Here is a 19,033-nt window from a genome sequence, read left to right as displayed (position 1 = left end):
TACTGAACAGGATGGAAATGACTCGAAGAGGATCCCTCCAAAAGGCCTTCCAAACCTTCCCACCACAATGCCTCTCTTCTGTACACCTGCCACCATAAATTTAAGAGGCGAGCTTTGCTAGCTTTCTAGGACAAATGTACTACTCTGAGGGGACTGACTGCTCAGTGGGTGACAAGAGTTTCCAAAGAATTCAGCAGTCCTCTGAATTATTTAATGTTTGATCACAGAAGAGTTACTCCTCTAAGAGTTACTTGCACATGGGCTCACACATAGCTTGCATGCAGTTAAAATGCTGCATACAAGAACATTAGCTGGGGCTAAGCAGCCTTTCCAGCGGTACTTCACTCCTTTGCCTTTATAGAGCTGATTTAATCACTTGGTAATTCTAGCATGAAAGCTTCAGCAGACTAGTGCTGTTGTTCATAGCTCTTCCCTTGCCTGCATATCACTGTTGCTATTCATCACTGTAATTACCTATTTATCTAAATGGATGGATATTGTAACTTCCAAATATAGTTTGCACACGCCATTCGCTGCTGCAGAAAAGAGAGGTCTTGTTCCAGTGATATACGAGCTGAAGAGCCTGATTTATTTTTACTAAACCTCACTATATTATCTTGCTGCTTTGGCCTCTGTCTATTAGCATTCCTCTAGGGAGTAGAGGAAGTACATATTCAAGGTTCCTTTGGCCATAACTACTGTAATAAGGACACACCACTGATCTAGGAAGAACCACTCCTGGTAGACTGTGACATATCTCAGTGAGGTATTAGAAAAGCATGTTTTTCCTCTGAAAATAATTTTCTTTAATGCCATAAACTATACTGCCACAGTCCCAGATGCATCCAATTCCATCACACTTATTGTAAGTCATTTCCAGTGCTGCACAAGTTAAGGGACCCATCTGCAAATGGTGTGACAGGAATGAATGTTCCATGAATCCTTCTTTCCTTACTTGCTCCAGATCAGCCTCACTGCTTTTCCTCCTCTCTGTTGTGTTTTTATGGGGCAGTATGAAGAGTTCAGCAGAAGTAGGCAGCCCAGGAAATACAGCTACCAAGATCTGTTCATCAGGGATACCAGTCACCTAAAAGAAAAGTAAAAAGGAGGTCTCTAGCTGCTATTCTGTTACTGATCCTTCCATTCACTATGGGAAACTGTGCTCCCATCAAATTGTTATTTGCCAGTTCCACTGTAGGTGTTGTGCTCCTAGTGAGCTGTTCTGCCCATTTGGTGGGTCAGAAATAGAGGTTCCAATAATGATTCACTCTACTTAATTTCTGCAAGTAAATGCAGGCTTTGACAACACTCCTGGACCCAAAGATCCCAACCCGAAGTCCAAACTGATCATGTCTCTAGATCTGAATTTTCCATATAGCCCTTTCTTGCTATAAAAGAATGACCCAAAGTCAGATCCAGAAAATCTGGCTCAGAGAAATCACTGGTGAGTGTGCAACTAACAGGGATATATGAAGAAAATTGCCTGCAATCACCTTCTAACACCAGGTTATGAGGATCCACATTTGTCATAGATGGATAACTTGTCTCCAGTGAGAGACTTTTTAGTACTGGGGCTGATTGAGAGGGCTGTCCTAGGAGCTGCTCGGTTTGCTGAACCAAGAGTCAGCTCCACACCTGACTCTCACAACTGTCTTCAGCATGACCTGCTCACTGAGGCTACTGCCCTCTCTCCCCAAATCCATGCTATGCATCCTCAGTAGGGCAGGAAACCTCTCCTCCCTCAAACTCTCTGCTATATGAGGCTAACACCATTAGCTCTCTTGTCCTACCCCACCTCAAGCTTCTTGACCTCATTCCTGAACTGAAATGTATCAATGGGGCAGCCCATTCCTGGTGATCCATTCTATAAGGATAGACCACAGGCTGCAACCAAACAGTCATGAAAGGATATACAAAAAAGCACTTCCACATGATTTCAACTGTTTTCTGTAACCATTCATCGTTACTACCTAATTAATTTATTTTTTTTTCCAACCTTGACTCTGAATAGAGTAAAAGGGAACAACAGTTTAAACAAATGAACTTAGTGTTTTCTCAGGATGGGAAAACAATCAAGGAAACTCTTATAAACTGTGACTTTTGAGTGGGCTGTGGATGAGAAAAGCTGAGCAGAAATGCACTTTCTTGGTAAAAATACTCAGCTTCCATTTCTAAGAACAGCTGCAGCTGAAGGAAAAAAAAAAAGCAAGATACATTTTTGGCAGAATGTAAAAAACACAAAAGCTTGCCTAAATGTATTTCCTGATTTCACACAAAACCAAAGTCTCTAGCTATCTGATATAATAAATTATTCTGTCCCCTTTCCTGCAAGAATGAGTGCTAGTTTACATATTCTAATTAATCCCAAAGGAAGATTCAGCATCTTCCACCCACAGAAGTCTCTCTTTGTCCTGTATTTTAAAGGTAAATTTATTTTCCCTCTGAATCCTTATTTTTCGCCCCAGTTGGAAAGGGAGTAGAGCTTTATAACGTTCAGCAGTTGCAACACTTAGCTGCATGTTGAACTCCTGACTGAGTATCAGGAAGAGGTAAGAGTATCTTCCTCATGCATCCAACATACTACACTGTCTGTCTTCTGGGATGAAGTAGATCACCTGTTTAACAACACACAGTAACACTATCCAAATATTTGGAGTAGAAAACAGTAGATACTGTAATATCAATTTGGCAAAATAAGAATAATAATGATACTATTACATTCTATAATCTGTAAAGTCCTCAGGGATATTAAAAGCTGAAAAGCACCATAGAAACATTAATAAAAGTAATTATAATATTTCCACAAAATTCCCAATATAGTTTGCCTCTGAAAAAAGATCCAGCATATTAAGAAGCTTTTTATCGATTTAAAATGATAGCTTCATTATTGCTGTTCTTTCCCATTCTTTTAAGATGGCATGTTGAAAAAGTGTGTATTTTCACAGCCTAGTCAATGTTAGTACAGATGAGAAAACAGATGCTCACCTGTGCTAGAGCTCTCTTGATGACTTTGCCAATGTCTTGTCTCCATTCAGGGATGTCAGGGTTATGGTAGTCCAAGTTGGGAGAAAATGACAGGAGCTGAGATTGGAAATACTCTAGAATAGAAAAACAGTATTTATGAGAAGATTAAATAGGCAGTGTTCAGTGCACAGCCAAGGGTGCAGAAGTCAACAGGAACACCATAATTAAGTTATCTTAAAGCAAGAGAGAGAGGAAAGAAAAAAAAGGGCTGGATAACACTAAGCAGGACAGAAAGCTTGCAAGAAAAGAATTCTTTTAATGGTTCTTATAAAGGACATTTTGCCCTAATGCCAACTTGTGACTTTTCCCAGAAGAAATGGAAACAAGAATGAGAAAGGTGAGAGGATGCCTCTAGGCTTTGTAATTTTGCCACTCAACTTCATCAGATTCTGCTTATAAGGAAGTTGACCAGTAAATAAGGCAGCATCTGGCTGAAATTTAGAAGGTCTGTGCAATTGCATGCATTGTGTTCTGCAGAGCAACACTTACTGTAAGTAATGTTTTCAAAAGCAAGTATAACCTGTTTGCTGTCCTGGAGGGAAGCCGGGAGCGGATAATACCCCAACAACTCAGAGCCCAGTGGTGCTAATGACTGGCTAATCAAGCAATGGCTATTCATAAAACTGAAATTACTTCTTAACTGACTGATTGCAGGGAGGAAGAAAAACTTCCCAGACTTCAAATAAGGAAAAATTTAAATTTTTCTCCAATTCTAACTCTCTCCTCCGGTGTCACCAGAGATCAAGCCTGGAATCCTTATGACAACTGTGGTTTGGGTCAGCAGGAGGCACAGATCCAAGATGGGAATCACACTCAGATATAAGTTCTCAGGGTAGAAGACTTACTTTTCTGTTTTTGGAGATGTGTTATGTCTCACTTTGAAGCACCTGATCTCCAGACACTTCAAATAAGTACCATTAATCATTTGAAAGAAGGTACCATTTTTAGATCAAGATAAACCAGCAAGAGTATAAATGAGGAAATCCACAGAATAGTAGGGATGTGCTAGCACAGCATTTATGTTGCATCTTTTGCAAGATCTGTTCTTTCTTTTTAGATGGTGCAGTATATTTTTTAAAAAACAAGCATCAAAGAGAGCAGGGAAACTCTCTCAAGTTCTGAAGGCTTAACCCAAAGACTGATATTTAAAGCCTTTGACTTTTGAATCCTCAGTACCAATTTATTTTTTAAGTAAATTCTGTTCTGTTAATCACAATTTGAGAAAACTCTGAATAAATCTCATCCACTGCTAACACCAGAAAGCCATGTCTTCCTGTATAGAGCCATAATAACACAGGACACAGACTGAGAGCAGAGCACATGTTTCCCAAAGGTGTGATTCATTTGTGTACTCAGACTTGAACTGATCACCAGACTGGGGGTCTGGAAGGACTCCTTCCTTAGATCAGGCAGGTCAGTCTGCAGCACAGCACTGCATAGGACTATCTGGACGTTTCAACCAGATCAATTTCTCTTTGTGATAAAGCCAAAAGCTTTGGATCTTTTAAACAGAATGTCACATTTCCTTACAAGATGTTTAAAAACAAAGAGTGAGGGACACTCTGTGGCGCCTACTGGGACCAAAGATTGAGATCACCTGCGGAGACCCCTCTCAGATACACTTGATTCAGGTTTATTCCAGAAACTAGTGGAAAGATGCAAGTTTCCCAGAAGTAGACACTGCATTTTGCAATGCTCAAAATTATCAAGTAAAGGGTTACTTATATTTGCTAATAGCAAGCTTGGATATTACTAAATCACATTAACAAATTATTAAAACCCGTTGCATTTACAGCCGGCAATCAATAAATATCTATTTAGCTGGTTGTTAAATCTGAGCTTACAGCCTTCCAGTCACCAGCAGGACATTTATTTATATTTAATAACTGAAACAAGACACACATAGTTCACAGGACACACAGTGCAACCCAAGTTATTTGAAGCCCAGGTCTCTCAATAAAACTTGCTATCCAAAGAAAAGCTTGCCCTTAAATGCTGGATGCCAATAACTGGATAAGAAAATGCAGACTAGCCCAGGGTGGAAATTATTCTCTGGAGAAATCTCAAAGTCCTGACCAAAACTGCTGAGAGCACCCTTCCACTCAGCCTTTATCAAGCCCCAAACAGGGTAAACTCTGTGGTCTGCCAAAGGGTGCTTTTTGGGGCTCACGACATGCAGATATGGCAAGAACGTGCCAAATATTACCCACAGAGAAGTCCAGTGGACATGCTTAGACCTCCAGCTGTAGCATGGAAGATGACAGAGATACCAACAACAGGCCATTTCTGCCCCGTTTTCCAGGTCCCTGCCACTTATACCGTCACTGTATAAAGAAAAATACCAACTATATTCAGGCCACCTTAATGACGCACTATAACTACTTCTTTCTGCAGCTAGGAAGCAGGGGGAAGGCAGCCTGGCTACAGGTCTAAGTGTTTTTTCTTTTGGGAGTTCCCAGTCAGGGTGTACAGACAGACCAATAGGCAAAGGAGACACCAGTCAATTTACTACAATGCTGAGCTTTCAAATTTGGCTAGCTGCTCCATCCAATTCACTTCTGTATTTTGTGATCATGACACATCTGAGCTACTTTGTCTACAGTTTGTCTTCAGAGGTTCCTCAAGGCACTAGGGAGTTCACAGAGTTCATTTAGGTTCAGCAACTGCCTGTTCTTCACCACTAGATACCCGCCTGAGATTTGATTGTAAAAGGCTGAGGGTACCATGCACTGCAATCTCCTTGGTGTCCTGGATGAGGGTGCTGCCCGCAGCAACTTGCACAGTGACAGTGTTCATCCCCTCCACAGTGAAGGTGTACGAGATGCTGCTCTCCAAGGTGATGAGGGGCTGCAAAAGATAAACACAGATGGCAATATCAGAATCTAGGTGAGATTAACTCAGGATCACAACATGCACCTGATTAATCCACCAGCCCACGATATCCTTCCTCCCTCATACAGGAATTGTGCTCCGAGCTTGCATGTCCTGCTAGGGCCTAAATGTGGCTCAAACACCACCCAGTGACAACTGTCTCATAGTCAAAGCTTTCTCTCACTTCAGGAAATACTTCCTGAAATATTCTTCCACTGAAGTGCAACCCATTGTGCTATGAATACCTCAATAGAGCACAGTCGGCAATTGCAGAATTAGTGCTGCAGAATGCAGTGTTGTACACAAACATACATCCACACTCAGCACAGTTGCTACATCAGCTGTACAAAACACAGGGTCCAGCTCAAACCAGCATTGAACGTAAACCAAAGATGCAGATGCTTCTTCAAACAATCTATATTCTTCAGATTCAGGGCTAGTCCTTGCTCTTATGAGCACAAATCCATCTATCTCAGAACAACTCTGCTCAGGTGAGAGTGAGGGCACCCAGCATTGCCCTGTCCATGCTTTGAGCCTATAAACTAGTTCCAGCCATAAGCTGGCAAACCATCATAACAAGGCTGAAAGCATGACAACACTGTCTGAATGTGGCTGAATGGTTTCCAGAGTAAAGTTGGCCTAAATTTAGCCAGCTCAGAGCCCTGGCAGAGAAGGCTGACTTTATCTGCACCTTCTCAAACAAAAACATCCTTGATAGCACTACAGCTCTCCTTTTTGCACAGGAAATTCTCACACTGATACACATCTAGATGAGAAAAGTGCACCATGTTTGGGAAAAGATATTTGTATATTGAAAATCAAAGGTTTAGCCCTCACAGTGCCATTGATCTGACAAGCTGGTCTATAGACAAATCTCTTGGTTTCGATTAAACCATTAAAATGGAAATAGTGATACTAGCCTCCATTACAAAAGCACACAGAGGTCTAAAAGCACAGAAAAAGCCATTGTACCATTGCTATTGTCCCTTTATTACCCTGCCAGTCTGTTTCCAGAAGAAAACGCCTAAACATTCACATTCCAGCTCTCACACTTCATCCCAGACTGCCAACTTGTCTGCGTTTCACAACAGTGGCCATATATGCCATTTTCATAGCCAAATCAAAATCTCCACTGGCATAGGCCAGACTGGCAAGCACATTTCCCTCCCTGCAGAATGCCACCTTTCTTTAACCCCCTCATCCATGAGCTGAAAAAGCAGTAGAAAAAATCCAATTCTGTTTGATCACATGGGACTGACAGACCAAGTCAGCAAGGGTGCCAGCTTGTGCTAGCCCTGGAGGTCTAGCTAACATATACACACATCCTGGACAAGCAGAATGGGCCTATATCAAACTGCAGTGATATTAGCAATCACAGAATGGTTTAGGTTGGAAGGGACCTTAAAGATCATCTAGTTCCAAACCCCCTGCCATGGGCAGGGACACCTTCCACTAGATCAGGCTGCTCAAAGCCCCGTCCAACCTGACCTTGAACACTGTCAGGGAGGGGGCAGCCACAACTTCTCTGGGCAACCTGTTCCAGTGTCTCTCCACCCTCACAGGAAAGAATTTCTTCCTTATATCTAATCTAAATCTACCCTCTTTCAGTTTAAAGCCATTATTCCTTGTCCTAACACTACACTCCCTGATAAAGAGTCCCTCCCCATCTTTCCTGTAGGCCCCCTTTAAGTACTGGAAGGCCGCTATAAGGTCTCCCCAGAGCTTTCTCTTCTCTAGGCTGAACAACCCCAACTCTCTCAGCCTGTCCTCATAAGGGGGGGGTTCCAGCCCCCTGATCGTCTTCGTGGCCTCCTCTGGACTGGCTCAAGAAGGTCCATGTCCTTATGTTGGGGGCCCCAGATTTGGACATAGTACTCCAGGTGGTGTCTCACAAGAGCAGAGTAGAGGGGGAGAATCCCCTCCCTCGACCTGCTGGCCACAGTTCTCTTGATGCAACCCAGGATACGGTTGGGTTTCTGGGCTACGAACACACATTGCTGGCTCATAGTCAGTTTTCCACCCACTAATACCTCCAAATCCTTCTCCACAGGGCTGCTCTCAATCCATGCATCTCCAAGCCTGTATTTGTGCACGGGATTGCCTTGACCCATGTGCATGACCTTGCACTTGGCCTTGTTGAGTGTCATGAGGTTTGCACAGTCCCACCTCTCAAGTCTGTCAAGGTCTCTCTGGATGCCATCCCTTCCCTCCAGCGTGTTGACCACACCACACAGCTTAGTGTTGTCAGCAATCTTGCTGAAGGTGCACTCAATCCCACCATCCATGTGGCCAACAATGTTAAACTGCATCTGTCCCGATACTGACCCCTGAGGAATGCCAATTTTCCTGGAGGTTGCAGGTTGTGATTCTGTGCAAATGCAGATAAGATGAACCAATCTGGCCTTTAAAATTATAGTTTTTCCTTTTTGTATGTGTGTATGCTGGACATTCCATTATCACGGATGATTTCACCTCCATCATGGAGTTTTAACATTAAGCCAACTCCTTAATTTTGATTCAAGCACCAAGATCTGGAAACTAACTCTAAATTAAATCAAATAGTTTAAGGTTCATTTCCTCAAACCTATTAGACAGCTGGACACATTTATTAAACTGGACCTGTGTTAATCCAAGCAAATTGGCCTTTGGGTATACTGCAAAAATTAGCACAGTAGAAATTCAGTACAATGGTTCCAGCAGGATTGGGAAGGCAGCAGAAGAGTCTCAGCCAGGTCATTTGAGTCTAAGACAACATTCGTCTCTGCAGCAGCACAGAGAGTACCTTAGTGAGACTGCACAGTGACAGAAGACACATCTGGTTCTGCCTGGGATGCCTACAGGCTAAACAGGAAAAGAAGCTGCAATCCCTCAGCATGGAACTAGAATATATCACCTAACAATACCAGTTGCTATGCACAATATTACACATCTCATCCTTTAATTCACACACAAATCAGTGTCCCCATCTTCCACCTGTACTCAGAGCACCATAGTTTGCCCATGAGTGGGCACAAAGGATCTGATGTGTACATTAAACTTCCCAGAAGGAATTTTGATATGATGCAGGCTCTTTTCCTGAAAAAAAAAGGTGGCTGCTGCTGTTATGTCTATATCCCTTGCCATACTTCTGTCAGAGTTGAAGTACATTTCATGAGGTAGTTGGAGATAATGCTCTGCAAAGAATGAAAGGTGCTCTGGGTCTTTGATTTGGCCACAGGTAAGTGGCACCATCTTTACTAATCCACATCTCAACATATTTCAGCAACATGTACAAGCACCCCCAGGTAACATAAGGATGAGTTACTCCATGTGCAGTTATGTCCAAAGCATCCATCCCAAACACATCCATATGTGCTTGTACTCTGTTGCTCTGTCTGAAATTTAAACTAGAAGATAAAACAGATAACAGATCATATATACAACTCAGATGCAAGCACCATGAGAGCTGCATGGAAATCCAGCAAACATCATTGCTTTGCTCTACCTTTTCTAGATTACTTCCTATTTAAAAAAATCTTTTTTAAGGCCCTATTCACAACCAACTTCTATATTAAGGACAAAAACAATGGCAGGAAAACTCTGACACCTGGGTATGCTGGACAGATTAAGCAGGTGATCAAGTTACTGGTACCTAAATTGTCTCAGATGTACTTTAACGGATATTCATCTGTGAGGACTGAGCCAAATATACCTGAACTGTAATGTGATTTTGCATCCTTCTCTTCCAGTGCAGTATAAACTACATGGAATTACCTTGTACTTGTCATGGACTAGATGTGTGTATGTGGGTGGTTGCCATAGCTCAGCTAGGGCACCGCAACTTGCGGAGTTGTAATAAGTGGTTTTTGTTCCCAAGCTCTTCCGGTGCCTCAATTATGCTTCTACAAAAATAGGTGAGTTCTTACAGTAAGCTTCCTAACTTGGTGTAAAGTCCCAGTAGACACAGCATTATTTTTTTTCTCCTGCTACTTTTGGTACCTAGTGTAAGAGCTTAAAACACAAGCAGCTTTGTCAAAGAGAATAAAATACTTATGTGCCTGCTATTTTTTCTCTCAAGTTCCGTATTTCATGTAAAATCCCTGGTTTTTTCTACTGTGATCTCACCTCAGTGCATACCTTCAGCTGCAACTCAATAACGTAGACAATGATGTGACTTAAACTGCTTTTGTAAATATCAGTAGGTATTACATTGCAAAATGTAATCAGCTGTATATTTCACAACTGTAATAATGGAGGACAGTACCTGTGTGTCAGCTGTCTCACTTCTAAAGCCTACAATAAAAACTGTAGCTAATAAGCAATCCTGCTCTCTCTATTTAAAAGCATGACCACAACTTGTAACTTCATTTATTTTAAATATTGATAAAAAAGCTCCTTATAATAAATTTTTGTCAATCATTTGAAAATTCACTACAAAGAAGTCTCATCTCCCTCTCTAATATATGCAAGACTGTGAACAATAGTGACAGACAGACATAAACAATTCAGAGTGTAACTTTAAATTCTAGATACAACTGGTTATTTGAACACCAACAGATTTAAAGTTTAGTGTTGGAATCCAGCATTATATACTGAATACTGGTACATAATGGAAACCCCCATGGTCATTTGAACACCAGCAGTTTTTAAACACCGTGTTGAAAGCCAGTATTATCCCATATATAGCGGTATATAATTCAGTTAAGTTGCAAGTGAACACTGGTAATAACAGTGGTCTTCAAAGCTCAGTAGGACTGATAACAACCAGATGTAAAAAAGTAATGACTCCTAAGAACAACTTGAGGCAGGAGGAAATAAACTCACAAAGGTTGAAGTTCAGATAATGACAACCCTTTTTAGATAAGGAAAAAACTAGAACACAAAAGAAGCAAGGGCAAGAAGTTTTGATTAGGGCTGAGAGAGTTCCCTGTCTGGTGCAACAAGCTTAGGAAGTAAAAATGAACCGAAGGGCAGCTGTACCTTGGTGCTGTTGCCAAACCACCAGAAGTAGGTAAGTGTGCCTGCCTGGCTGGGCCAAACTACTGCAGTAATGTTGATGTCCTTATTTCTGATGGCGACAAAGGGGACACTCAGATGGACGTGCTCCACTGGACCTGTGGGAAGAGAAAGTTCATGATTAGAGGCTTTGAGTTAAATCCTCCCTGTGCAGTTGCAAACAGCAAGGAGCTTTCCTTTAAATAAATGTTGGTAGTGAGATTCTATTATAGCAATACAAGAGAATTTCAGCAGTCAATAAGCAACAGAGGAAGATACCAGATTAATAAACATTTTTTTTTTTTTCTTACTCTTAATTACAGGGGAGCCAGAACTGCACATTTTCCACAGTGCTAATTTCAGACATGGTCAGCACTGTGTTTAGAAGAATTTTTTTAAATGCAGTTTGAGGGAGAACAATGAACTGGCTTCACACTGGATAGGGCAAGCTGCTATTGAAAGCTTGAGGGATAGGACACAGGAGAGAAAGAAGGTGTTTTCTTGAAAATATATCCACTGAGCTACTAAGATTTGTGGGAAAATCATTTTAGCCAAGATGCCTTAAATCTGGTTATATATGAGGCATTTATGATTAAATGCACCCTGACAGTTTTTTAGACAGTATCCAAAAGAAAAAGTCATGATTTTGGAAATCCTTGGTAAATTTTTGACTTTGGTCTGACCTTGAGAAGTCTTTGAGGAGTCACTTAGAACCAGCAAAAAGTTGTGAACTACTTGGAAGATGTATCCATTGGCACATCAGAGCATTTAACTGTCAGAGAACTTGTTTCTGAAAGACTTAAAGAATAACAAAGTATCAATGAAAAGTTGTGTCTAATAAATGCAAATGTCCGGAATGAGTCCAGTGCATGAAGTCCAAAATTAAGAAGCCAGTACCTCTCCATAAAAAAAACATGTAAAAAATATTGAAGTTTTGTTTGCTAGTTTGTTTAAAGCTTTTACTATCTCCATTGTTTTCCTTCTTGTTTGATTTTTTTTGTTTTTACTAGTATTGAATTTAGGCTGGTAATTGTTGCAATCAGACAGTGTTACTGAGTCTTTCTGGATGGTACCTTCTAAAACAGCAAACAGACTATCACTGTAAGAAGGAAAGGATTAAATAAGAAAAAAGTGAGATTTTTTTCTTTAATAAGACATTAATTCTGGGAAGCAGGAACTTTGCTGATTTTAACTGAGACGATCTTCCTGTGTTACCTCTCAGCTCTTCAAGCATGAAATGGGGAGATTGGAGATTAATCACTTCTCCATCTACTTGGATTACCAGGATTTTGGAGAGCTGTTCTCTTACCACCAGAACATACAGCTCCAAGCACAATGGGACACTATTCTTGATTTTGGCTCCTTTAAAACATGTTCTTTTTTTTTCCCCCTCCTTTCCCAAGGGGTGTTTACCAGCAAGTAATTCCTGAATTCCGCCCATAGCAAGTACTCTGGGTTCCCAAGAATAGCAGGTTCCCCCAAATATTTTGTGTCAATGCATGTAAGCGGAAAAACACTAATATCTTTACTTCATTTAAATGAAGAGATGAGCAGCTTGATAGCAGATTCCAGAAAGGTGAAAAGTTGACTGACCACTTATAAAGCTGCAGGGTAGAAAACTACTGCTGCTTGAGGCCCAGGAGCTTCTTTCTCCTTTATTTTAGCATAGGATTCCAGCACCAGACAGATCGTATAATAACGGTGATTTATATAGCAGGCATTTTTGTCTGTACATTTGAGCTTCAAGGTCAAATCTCCTATATTGACTAGTACATCCAAATATATTAAAAGTCTAGTACTGAGGTATCATCCTATTTCAGTGTTAGTATAAATGGAAATGCTTGCAAAATATTTCCCTAGAGAGGATGATAAGTTAGCCACCCAAGAATGCTATAAAAATCAAAGGAGAGATCTGAGACGCTGCGGCAGAAGAGGGTAGAGTAGAACAACCAGGCTAAGCAACTGCCCCTCGTGGCATTCTGCTTTAAAGATCTTGCCATGAAAAAGCAGTTCCTATGAGAAAAATCAGATAATCCATACAAAGCTAGTTGTTATTACCAGGAAACCATCACTTTTGTCAGCTAATGGCCCAAGGTGAAGGAAAAAACAGTTAATGCTCTAATAACAGGTTGTTAAATGCAACCATGATTGACTTTGAGGGAATTATGAGCATAATAAAAGCTTCAAGGAACATTTATTCCATCACATAGGGAGCTTGAAATTAAAAAGAAGCAAAAAGTTCTTGAGTTTTGGAAGTTTCTGACTTGCTTCCTTCCAGCAGAAAAGCTCAAGTAAAAGACAGACAGGCTAGAAGATATTCTGACAGGCTAAGGGGAAAGACAGACATTGCTGTGAACACCATTAGGGGCAAAACCGATGAGGTACTTCTGAACACAGATGGAGCTCTCTGCCCAGGAGATCTAGTAGCCTGAGAACAGGACAAAGAACTGGGATCTTCCTGGTCTCAAACTGCATTCTAAACCCTCTGCTCTCTCCCGTGGCTTTGAGAAAGACAGCTGGGGGCTCTATATTTGAGTCTGCTCATGTGCCAAGCAGAAAGAAATGGCATTGATCTACCAAACAGGATGGAAAAGTCGGGAATGTATGTCAAACATGAGATACAAGTAGCACATTAGCTCTCAGTATATTCATATCCTAGGAAGTATGCTCAGCATGATGCTTTTCTTTTATTTAATAAGCACTGTAAATTCCCAAATCCTGAATAACAGGCTCAAAATTTATTAATCTAAACCTTTTTGTATCAGAAGCTTATTGAGAACATACATTTGGACTTAGTTTCATATGCTGTTTGGTCTTTGACCCTTTCAGAAAGCCCAAGAAACATTTTCATTTTTCTCTGTATCTGTGAGGACTGCAAATATACTTGTGTTAAAAGAAACTTCCCTTCCTCCAATAAAGTTTACTTAAGAGAAATTAACTTTTCTAGACAGAAGAGTGTCTAAAAGTCCAAGCCTTTGGCAGAGCGTGAGCTGCATATGTAGGTGGGTTTGCATGTATTCTTAGGCCCCACTGAAGTTGCAGGGATTTTCAGTGAGGTCAGGTTTTCACCCAAGGAATCTAGCAGCTGAAAGTACTTACAGACCACATGCAGGAAGAGGACAGCAGTGTCAGAGCCCAGGCTGTTCTCTGCATATGCCGTCACCTGAAAGATTCCAGCACTCTTATACACATGCCGGATGCCATCCTCAACAGGGCTGAAATTAGCATAGGATACTGCAATGCCGTCTCCAAAATCAAGCTGAATATTTGTCCTTTGGAGATCGCCCTGCAACAGAGAAGGTTGAATTAGGAAACTGGGCTGATAAGAGTTATTTATATTACTCCCCATTCCAGTTCTCAGTTCCATTGTATTAGCATGGACACAAACTTGTAACTTTACAAAAAAAGCCTAGCTTTGTTCTCTCAATCTCCAAAGTGGCCAGACTCAAATCAACACCAGGTAATTATGTACAAGCAATGCTTAGAATAGCTGAACATTTACACCTGTAAAGAGATGTTATTCCCCCATGTTGGGTTTAGAGATTTCGGGAGGGCAGATTGACAAATGTGCATGTATCAAGGGGACCATATTTGAATCATCTAATGCAATGCATGGTTGGGATTATGTGTCACTGAAGTGGCCAGGGATTTGCACAGCCTTTCATTGAATGGGTGGTGTCCAACAAGTACCTCCATTAGAGGCAATGAGATAGGAGGCACTACACTGATGGTAGGATAGACGCTATTTAAAGAGTAATTCTCATGTGCACATGGGAGCATCGGGAACACTCTGGAGACAGGACAATGGTTAAAGTGGCTCTCCAATACATTCCAAAGAAACAGAACCTAGTCTGGGGTGCTCAAAGTCTAGTCCAGGCTAGTTTTCCAGGGTTCTTGTATAGTCAGTGAAAGAGAAAGAGGATGACAGTAAGAGACCAACATATTCCATCCTAAAATAACTGAGACAGGTGACATAAATAATCTTCTGCAAATATTCATCCCTGTACCCTGATGATAGAGAGTCTAGATGACTAGTTTCAGCTAGACATGTAACTTCAGGATGGCTGAATTTATACAGGTTGGATTCCACACCAAGGACTGACAGTTTTTGTCTAATGTCAGCCAACACAGAGATAGGGCCTGGATACACAGGAGAGTGAAGTAGATGATGAGAAAATCCCTTCTAGGATTACTTTCAATGACAGCGATTAAACGAAGGAAGGAACAACAGATGAGAGATTCCAGCATTGCAGGTATTGTCTAGAGGCAGCAGCTGCACTGTTTTAATTTAAATCATGCTTTGAACTACTGTACTTGAACTGCAGAAGTGTCCGTTATTTCAGTTTCATGGAGCCTTACTATATACTTGTCCCCAGCTGACTAAAAGTAACACAAAACAAGGCTAATTTAAACAGAGCTAAAGCCCACTGCAGTTTACTGAAATAAAACTACACCTTGGATTAAATCCCTGTAGCTTTCTGCATATATATAAAATGTGTTGGTCCAAGTAATTTCCTTTCATGAAAGGTCTCTACTGTATTCACTATGGGTGAAGAAGGTACCACTACCTTTTGGAGATGCTCCTAGACCAAAACTGAAATCAGTCCCCACATATATTGAGGATAAGAGCGAGATTCCAAAGTAAAAAAAAAAAAAAATTTCAAAAAAATCCTTGCTCTTAAATTTAACTCTCATTTGTTTGAAGTTTTTTTAAATAGGAAATTCAGAAATATTTCATGGCCATCTCATAAACTGCATTATAGCTGTAAATGCACAGGATCAGGATCAAAGCTACTGTGCAGTTCCAGTACATACTGATCTAAAGGAGGGAAACAGCCATGTAACTCACAGCCAGTTCTAATGTACCTCTAATCCCTTCGCAGCCAGCTCACATCCTGCAGGGTCCTACATCCACTGCGCTCACTGAAAAAGACCACTGAACTCACAGATTTCACTAAAGCCTCTGGACCAGGTATTGCACAAAACAAACCACGACTTCCTAGAAAAACTGTGTAGATCAGACAAAGGGAAAATATTACACGGGACAACCACACCTGTGACAGTCCCAAAGAGTTTTAGAGCTGACAGCATCAGCTTTCCTCTGAGCAGTAGGTTTTAAGTTTACCTGTGTGCAGCAAAACACATGGCTTGCAGCCTAAATTCTGACTATGAACCTCACATCTGTAAGCAATTTTTCATATGGTCCAAACACATTCATACATAGCACAGATCCATTTTGGATCATGACTTCTTATCATCCCAGGATAAAGGCGGAATATTGGCTGGATCATGGAAAAAGAGGCCCTTAAATCAGGATTAAATAGCTCACAGGATGTTCTAACTCAAATGATAAACAACTGAGACCAAAGGTGCACAACAAAGGCTCCTGAAGAGATAGAAACATCCATGAAAGGCAAAGAGCCCCAGTTCTTGCCTCCTACTGACTCCAAACTCACACCTGCTGTGTTCTGCTACCAGTCCCAGTCCTGAGAGCGCACCTAATCTTGTGCTTTGGATGGAAACCTGGGAGAACATACAAGACACCAGACTATACTGAAGCAAGTTTCCTGTGGAGATAATTAGGACAGCAGCATGTCCCACAGACTTTATCTTCCTCATAGGCCATGCCTGCATTAAAAAATCAGTGTGTAGGAAGGGTATTTTTCAGATGTAAATTTGCCTTGACTGTATACCTGGAGTCTTCAGGTATACACCCATATATCAGGGTTATTACATGTAATTTTTGAAATATAGATATCTGGTTATAATATGCTCGATCTTTTTCCTTCCTTGCTCCATCATTCCCATTCCACAGGAGTCAGGGGAGTTATGGCTGTTGACATGATCGGGGCACCAATTTCACCTCTGCCCTACTAAGGCATTAAAAATACAGTCTAAACCAAAAAGAAAACATAGAGGAGTAGAGTGGTAGTGACATTAAAACCTATCTATAACATTGAGTAGTCAGTAACACCCTTTTGACAGAGAGTTTTTTAAGTCACTCTAAAAAATTCTCTAGCAGGGGCCAAATTACCCTCTTGGGATATTCAGGTATTTGATAGAAAGGCTCTCACAGCTTGTTAAACCTTTCAAAACCACTTCTTAAGGGAACATACTAAGACCACAAGTTCATCTCATATGGAAGACACTGAACAGAGGATAAATTTTGATCTGGGCTGGATTCATCACTGGTGAACTGAGGCTGAAATGTCTTGCGCCCACCATGGCTGCTCCTCTCTCATGCCTTACAGTCCTCTTCTATTTCTTCCTTGCTTCTCCAATATGATCCTATCTATCTGAGAAGGTTTGAAGTGGAGAAGCAGGAACAGATTTTTCGTGACTAAACAAGAGCAGATATCTTTCTATGCAATCATGAGAGTTGGGTCTTCAATGCAAAGCCTGCCCATCACCCTAATCATGTTTTCTTTCTCCTTTCCATACCTCTATATCCAGTATATAAAATACTAAAACAAGTGTGCTAGCCTCACACATTATGTCAGATACTCTAGAGTTTATGAATAAAAATTAAAATAGAAATGAAGTGGAGGCATTTCAAGTTGAAAAAAAAACATTGCTCTCCATATATATTCAAACAGCACGTTTTATTGCTTTAAACCCTGTAAACTACCAAAAGGGAATGAGCTAAGGGCTGTCACAAAGATTGGAGGGAGCTCTGTGTACTGAAATCAGCAAGCAGGCAAAGGGTAGTGGAACGGGTGGAGAGGAGTATTGCCATGGAACAGCCCTTCAAAGCTGTGAGATGGCATAAACAGAAGGGAACAGAACAGTTCAGTAATTGAACTTTTTTTTTTTTTAGGTGTACCCTTTAGAGGGGAGCTCGGGATGCATGGAGATCAGGTGCAAAAACAGATTCATAGATCTGGTCAAGAACACAACTCCATACAACAGCAGTCTGGCAGTCCATTATATCCCTATGCTCAAACTCAAACTTGGATTTAAAAAAAAAAGGTAAAAAAATGTGCTTCTCTCTTCAGGTTCCCTTGCATGTTTACACAGTCCAAATCACAGTCCAGTCCCATATTCCTAAAAACACAGCAAAATCATCAGTCATTCTGAATTTCTTTGTCCATTGTCATTGTCATGCACGTATTCTGAATTACAACTGTGAACAATACTACTAAAGCTAAATCTATAAATCCTGAGAAGTATTCATTTACCATTGGGCAGCATAAAGGTCAGTCACACCAATATATTGACGGTGTGTACTAGAAGGTAGAAGAGAACTGATGGCCAACACAAAGTTGCTGATCAGGGTTAGTCTGAAACAGTAGGAAGGCTGAATGGAGACCATACAGATGTCAGACTGCTGTTTGGCTCAGAAAGTGTGTGTAGACAAAGATGCAAAACAATCCACCAGGAAACAGACTGACCAGAGAAGATGGAAGGAAGCAGGAATGAGTGTTTATGACAGCAAAGTATGTAATAATTAAGAAATAGAAATTATTTCTTCCAACTCATAAGGAATACTTTGATGACAATTCATTTGTCTCAGGTTCACAGTGAAAGACTGGAATAGTTTTGCCCAAAATCTCAGTGTTCTTTTTTTCTTTCCCCCCCTCCTCTTAAAATGTCTATTCTTTTAAGAAACAAACTCAATGCACAACTCTGTGGAATAAGCTGCTCACCCACAAAGACATGTTCTTGAAAATCCTCTTCCCTTAGAAAAAAATTGTTTCAATGAAATGTTTTTCTAACTATCCTTATTTTTCAACAAAGGACATAGAGTGAACGCCCTCACATATTTATTCATCTGCCTCTTCAATCTCTAAAGCCTTATAAAGACTCCACTCTTCAGCTACCTTGACTGCTGCCTTATTCCCCATCTGTTTATCATTCTTTGTATGCAGCAGTTCCACTTGAGTTCCTTAATAAATTACTACTAGATTCCTAATTTTTAGATTATGTCTGTTCTTTTCTGAACTCCCACTCACAGTGTCTATACAAATCATCTTACCATGTCAAGTCTGCAGAATATAAAAGAATCATCCAGGTAGACAAGAAATCCACTTTGTATAAAAGCAGAGCATGCATGAACCTCTGAGGAAGTATGTAAAGAGGGCCTGTCAAGATTAGTGTGGTCCCAATGAAACATTTAGTTACTGTCTAAGAATTTAAATTAATAGAAGTGTGTGTGTTTAAAAAA

General features: G+C 40.7%; 1 protein-coding gene across 1 annotated transcript in view; it reads right to left on the bottom strand.

Moving 5' to 3' along the window:
• SORCS3 (sortilin related VPS10 domain containing receptor 3) overlaps positions 1–19,033 on the bottom strand; it is a 304,161-nt gene that overhangs the window by 8,241 nt on the left and 276,887 nt on the right. The window contains exons 19-23 of the mRNA XM_074831647.1: positions 13,969–14,155; positions 10,855–10,988; positions 5,748–5,871; positions 2,986–3,098; positions 956–1,087 (exon numbers count right to left, since the gene is read on the bottom strand). Of these exons, the coding sequence (XP_074687748.1) occupies positions 956–1,087; positions 2,986–3,098; positions 5,748–5,871; positions 10,855–10,988; positions 13,969–14,155 (690 nt within the window). The remainder of the gene's footprint in view (positions 1–955; positions 1,088–2,985; positions 3,099–5,747; positions 5,872–10,854; positions 10,989–13,968; positions 14,156–19,033) is intronic.

The sequence above is a fragment of the Strix aluco genome, chromosome 7, assembly GCF_031877795.1.
Source record: "Strix aluco isolate bStrAlu1 chromosome 7, bStrAlu1.hap1, whole genome shotgun sequence".
In the NCBI taxonomy this organism is placed as follows: Eukaryota; Metazoa; Chordata; class Aves; order Strigiformes; family Strigidae; genus Strix; species Strix aluco.
The sequence above is the reverse complement of the archived record's forward strand: the minus strand, read 5'-3'. Positions and strand labels throughout refer to the sequence as shown.